General features: G+C 46.0%; 1 protein-coding gene across 1 annotated transcript in view; it reads right to left on the reverse strand.

The window, feature by feature from the left end:
* Kif5b (kinesin family member 5B) overlaps positions 1 to 1377 on the reverse strand; it is a 54814-nt gene extending 53437 nt beyond the window's left edge. The window contains exon 1 of the mRNA XM_008850545.3: positions 819 to 1377. Coding sequence (XP_008848767.1) covers positions 819 to 944 — 126 coding nt within the window. The 5' untranslated portion in view covers positions 945 to 1377. The remainder of the gene's footprint in view (positions 1 to 818) is intronic.
* Positions 1378 to 6000: the final 4623 nt, after the last annotated feature.

A 6000-nucleotide genomic window follows, 5' to 3' on the forward strand; every position in this document is an offset into this window, starting at 1 on the left:
CACTACAAAAGAATAATCTCTCAAATCACAAAGATAAATTTTCTTCAATACCTTACTTCTATTAGTTTCACCTTTTTTAAGTTCTTTGAAAATCTGCTTTACAGTTATCAATATTTCCTACACTGCTGCCCAAAAACACCCAGCAAAGAGCTGTCTGACACTTATCTGACCCACTCTGCAGCCCCCTATACCTACTATAACATTAGACATAGTAACTGATTTTAAAGTCAGTTTCTTTTGCAGCCTTCAATTTCCCATTTATTATTGCTAACGTGAACAGTTACTCATCGCGCAAAACGCGAGTAGCTGAACATCTGTACAAGTACACTACAGTTGCTTTTCTTCCTCTCCGGAGAGCCACACACACACCTAGTTGCGTGTTTCTTTAAAACCAAGTATCTATTACTTAAGGTACAGTACAACTGGGCTCATAGCTCAGTGTTCTGGCTGAACTGTGAATGACTCTGCGTACGTGAATGGTGAATTTGGGGGTAGTCCACCAACACCAGCAGCATCAGTAACAATAACTGCGTGCGCGTACACTCACTCACTCTCTCACACTCTTAACCAATCTGCCCTAAACTTGCTCCCAGGACTTTTCCTCCAGAGCCTCAGGTGGGGGAGTGTCCAGGCTGGGAGACGCAGCGCCTCCCAGCTGCCAGCGCCCAGGACTCGGGTGGGGGCGATCCCGGAACCGGCGCCCGCACAGTCTCCGTCCCCAGGCCATCTCCACCCGCAAAGCCGGCCGGGACGAGCCTCAGGCCCCACCACGTCCCCCAAGTCGCCGCCCAGCCGGACCACGGGCGGGGGCCACTCACCGCGATTACCACCGTGTCTTCTCCCTGGAACTTGGCGACGTACTTGTCGCCGCGGTTCACCTCCGACTCGTTGAGAGGTCTGAAGCGACACATCACTTTGATGTTGCACTCGGCCGGGTCCGCCATCTTTCCGGCCGCCGGTGCCACAGGCCGCCAGCCACTCCCCGCTGTTCAGTGTCCCCTGCCGCTCAGGCTCGGGGGAAGCAGCGGGAGCCGACAGACCGCGAGGCCCGGGAAAGTCTTGGCTCCGCCGCACCGCGCGCCCAGGGCAGGGCCGGGAGCGGACGAAGCGCCGGCGCCGCAGCCCTCGCCCGAGGCTCACTTCCGCTCCATCATGGCAGCCATGGCGGCAGCGCCGGCAGCGCCCCAGCTTCTCCTGGTCGGCCGGTGTAGGCTGCCGGGCAGGACAACCGCGCCCGCCTTTCTCGTCGGGAGGTGCAGACCGGGACCACCCGTCGGCTCGCTAGGCTGTGCGGACCGCTCGTGGGCTTAGTTGCCGGCCGACGCACAATCGCTCCAAAGACCTGAGACCCAAGGCGGCTGGGCAGGCGGGAGGAACTCTGCGCAGGCGCGGGGAGCCCGGCCCAGCAGCCAATCAGCGGCCTCACTGAGCCACCGGCGGCCGCCGGCTCTGAGTTTGCCCCTGGCCAGGGACGCGGAGTTAAGTTCCCTCGAAGTTCACTCCCAGAAGTGCCCTTAGGACCCTGCGTCTCCGCTACTGCAGAATTCCCTAGAGTAGAGGAAGTTCGCTTAACCTTCTTCGGGGAAGGATTTTTAACTACTTAATGGTGTCGTTTGTTTAAGTACAACACAAGATGCCCACAAGGAAGTGTTTGCTTTCATTTTGGCCTAAGGGGGGAAAATTGTTGCTGGTGCGAAGTTTTTTGTTTGTTTTTTTTTTGGGGGGGGGGGGGTTTTTTTTGTGTGTGTGTGTGTGTGTGTGTTGATGTTGTTTGGCCGTGTTGTATGTGGCGTGGCCGTGTTGTGGTGTTTTGTCGTGTTGGGGGGGGGGGTGGTTTTTTACGAGCGTCAGAAAAAGGGAAGATTTGAATGAAGGGTGGGGCACGGCTCCAGTGGCGGCAGTTGGTCCTCCCCACCCCCACCCCGAGAGAGAATTGGGTTGGGCAGACAAATAACAAAGAAAAAGGAAATTCCTCTCAAATAATGAAAGTTTCTGAAGAAATGCGAAAGCAACCGTAGGGTGCGAGGGAAGAGCTTTTTCTTTTCCACCCCCCGCCCCCGTCACTTCGGTATCTGTCACCTTCAGCTGCCCAGGGCTTCTTGATCTTACACTGGTGGGCTGCAGCATCACGAACCTTGGTTTTGAATCTGAGATCCCACTAGCAGACCGGAAACCTAACTCAATTACAACACTGGAGGAATGATGCCTGGATGCATAAAGACTGTCTTAAAAGGCCTAGCTAAATGTGTAGATTACGTATCTAAGAAAACTACTCTAGAGGCTGGGGTGCTTGCTTTAGAAAGCGGGAGGTCCTGCGTTCATCCATCTCTTGCAGTGCTAGAACAAATGACTTAGCATTCTATTATTCAGAAGGTGAATACCATAAAGGTGTTTTATGTGGAAATCGCCCTGAGCCGCTGCAAAGGAAAACTGCCACGACAATTAGAAGACTCTCTTATGAGCCTGGATTTTACTGGTAAAATGAGTGATAAACTATGGAAGGCTCCACCGATCCCTGAACTCTCTCAAGCATCCTAGCACCTCCAGAAACTAAATCCATAGTTCAATAGATTCAGGTTGACTGGCCCACCGCCGTGAAGGAGAGCTCACAACGGAGAAACAGTGGAGAATCTTTGTAATAAAGGAAAAGATGGGGGTGATTATAGGCTTCAGGAAGTGTGGAATTGGATAAAATGTAAAGGATCCAGAGTTTTGATAGGCTACAAGCAAAGCAGAACTTGAGTAAAGGTACCAGCCTCAGGTCTGGATTACAGTGGGCTGTTTTCCTTGAACATTGCACAGTTAACACACATATGTAGAATGTCCTTTTTCTGAAGCTGTTCAGCCTTGGAAATCAAGGTTTCTTTGCTTCTTAGATCCCCCAGGCATGAGTGGAGGGTTTTATTCTTACTGATATCATTTGAAACAACAGTTTCCCAATGACTTTAGAGAACAAAGTTTTTCATTAGTCACTCAAAGGAGCATGTTGTGACACTTCATGGATATAGCATGTCCTTGAAAGAGATACTTTTTCCGGTTCCATTTGTAGCAGGCTTTATCTCTTTTAGCCCAGCCTAGTGAGTAAAGGAGAGATTTTTCGTTCTTGCCCCCTCAGTCTCATCTGATTTCTTCATTATGTTTATGTCCTGTCATCTCTATCACTAATTTCAAAAGGAGTTAGTTCTCTTCCTCCCTAAAAGTAGGTTTTCATTTATATTTTTAATTCTGCAGGTCCCAGATTTTACCAATATTCTTCATCTTCCATCACTGATTTCTCCCTTTTTTCAGCTTCCCTGAATGAAAAGAGGAAACAAATATGCTTAGTCTCCCCATCTTTAAAATATAACAATTCATGGGCTGTGGTGATACACTTGGGCAATCCCCATACTTGGGAGGCTAAGATAGAAGGATTGCAAGTTCAAGACCAGCCTAGAATACATAGTGAGTTTCAGGCCAGCCTGGAGTAGGTAGAGAGACCCTGTGTCAAACAAAACAACAAAACCAAATAAAACAAAACCTCACAAAAACAAAACAAAAGAAATCCAACATTAAACCTAATGCCTTCATTGGTTTCTTTGACTATTAGTCTCTGTTAAAGATAAATAAAGCCAGATCCTAAGTGCTAAGTACAGAGTTTAATCAGTCACATGCTGTTGCAATAGGAAAAAAAGGGCTCACAGGGAGCTGACTCTGGTTTGTACTGAGATAACTGAGTGTTTTAAAGGAAGAATGGAGGAATACAGAGGAAGATGAGCTGGGTCTCAGAGTCAGAGAAATGGAAAATTACAAAAGGTCAGCATGGGGGGTGGTCTATGTGAAATCCTTATGGGTTTGTTAACTACAGCTTATAGAAGCTAGGCTCCAAGTCCCCCACAGAGACCCCATTGTCTGCTGTTTTCTGAACAATACTATTCTCTGATAGTCTTGAATTTCCTGACAACGACGTTTTAAAGGAGCTGGGGTCAAATAAGTTAGTGTCTTTTTTTCAAATCTATATAGACCAAGGTTAAGGCCCAATTGAGAAAAGCCAGAGGAACCTGGCTAGAATTTGATCAGGAAGAGAATCTTAGTTACTTTTGCTGCCATTAAGTGGGTGAAGTTGATTCCAAAAGACTGTGACTGTCCAGGGACAGCCTGTCTGAAACAGCAGTGGCTGTTTAACAACTACCACAGAAGAATGTGGTCTCAACAGTGCAGCTTTTCTATTTTCCAGAAAAGGTATAATGTCTATATGTAAGCCCCGGATTGTAAAATTAAATCAAACAGGCCAGAATAGTTTATGTAACACATGATATAAGTAAAACATGCCTGGGCCGAATGTGGCAGCTGTGACACTGGTTTCCAGCCTTTGCAGTAGAGTGTTATGAAGTCCTGTTATCTCTGAGATCACTTCTTCAACAACCTCTGGAATCTCATATAAACCCTGACCTTTTCATCTGTGAGGCATTCTCATGTGTCCAGCTGTTTACAGGCAACTTTGTTTAAGACAGTGTCATATTTACCAACCCAAAGATAGAATTCATTGTCCTCTATGCCCTTACCAATACCCAACTACTCAACTGTCTAGTTTTGATCACCAATATCAGCCTTCTTTTATACTTCCAGGCTAAGTTATTATCAGTGGGAACTACAGCTTCCTTTATCCCCTTTACATGCAAAAGAGAAACATGGTTGTAACAGAAGTTCTTCAACCTCTCCACTATTTCCATTTGCTTCCTAAGAGATGAAGAATGATTGATTGAGAACAGTGATCACCCCCTCCCCATACCATGGAAGCAGAGATCCCCAAGAGGTGACTCAGGAGACTTCATGGGTGTGGAGGGGCACAGAAGGTGGATGAATGGGCCTGGGAGTCGTACTCTGCGAAGCTGCTCAGAACTAACGACTGGCCAGGTTCTATGACATTTCAACCCTTGCTTCTACCTCCTGTATAGCAGATTTAGGAAACTCAGGCTTCATGAAAACAAAAGCCTCCTGCTTTAAGATCTGCGATACATATGGACAAGGGGGCACTCAGATCCTAAGTGTCATCACAGAACCAAGAAGGAAAAAAATTTCATGTGAAAAACAAGAGCTCTAAACATAGTCCTGTCACACCAGGAAGAAGTATCAGTGTCAAGCAATAAGAGCTTAAGAAAAACTTTCAAGAGGAAATGAAGTTAATTCCAGGGTTTTTTTAAATGTAAGTAAGACTACTAGACAACATTGACAGTGAAAGAGTTTGAGACTCATTAACATAACATCGTGATGAAAACGTGAGTGGTGCCTTTACCTGTGCAGATAAGAACCTTGAATCTCTGCTGTGGAAGTTAGTCTCTTCAGTGAACCATACCTTCACAGGAGTCATACCTTTGTGCAACCTCTTTCCTGGGATCTTGGTTGGCCCTGTGACATTTGTGTATAGTTCATTATGAAAGAACTGCAACTTTTTTTATATCTGAAACTTGCTATGAAGAAGCTTATCCACTTTGATCCCTTGGAATATTCCTTTTATGGTTCAAATGGCCACATGAGAAGTCCAACCTGAAAGCACCACATTGACAAGGTCATGTGTAGGCACTCTAAGCATTAGTCCTAGCAGATCTTAGCCTTCCAGCGATCCCTACCAGACTTATTAGTGAAGCCATCTTGGACCATCCAAACCAGCATTATTCATCAGTTAAGTACCAGTAAGTAATCTCAGTTGACACTCTCAGTAGAAAATTCAACCAGTTGAGGCTTGCCCAAATTCCTGACCCATAAAATCATGAAATATAATAAAATGGTTATTGTTTTAAGCTGCTCCTGCAACTGAAACTTAAATTTTATATCTTGGCAGTAAGTCCCCTTCCTAGTTTACAGTTTCATTGCTTCTTGTCTAGATTATTACAACAGCTCTTTTCATTTGATCATTGGAGCTCCTGCTATGGGCCAGGTGCTGTGGATATAATGGTAAAATTGATGAAGCTATTCTTCCCACATTCACTATTTTACATTCAATTTTCAGATTAACTTTCCTAA

The sequence above is a fragment of the Nannospalax galili genome, unplaced genomic scaffold (genome assembly GCF_000622305.1).
Source record: "Nannospalax galili isolate Female #2095 unplaced genomic scaffold, S.galili_v1.0 scaffold43, whole genome shotgun sequence".
Classification (NCBI taxonomy): Eukaryota; Metazoa; Chordata; class Mammalia; order Rodentia; family Spalacidae; genus Nannospalax; species Nannospalax galili.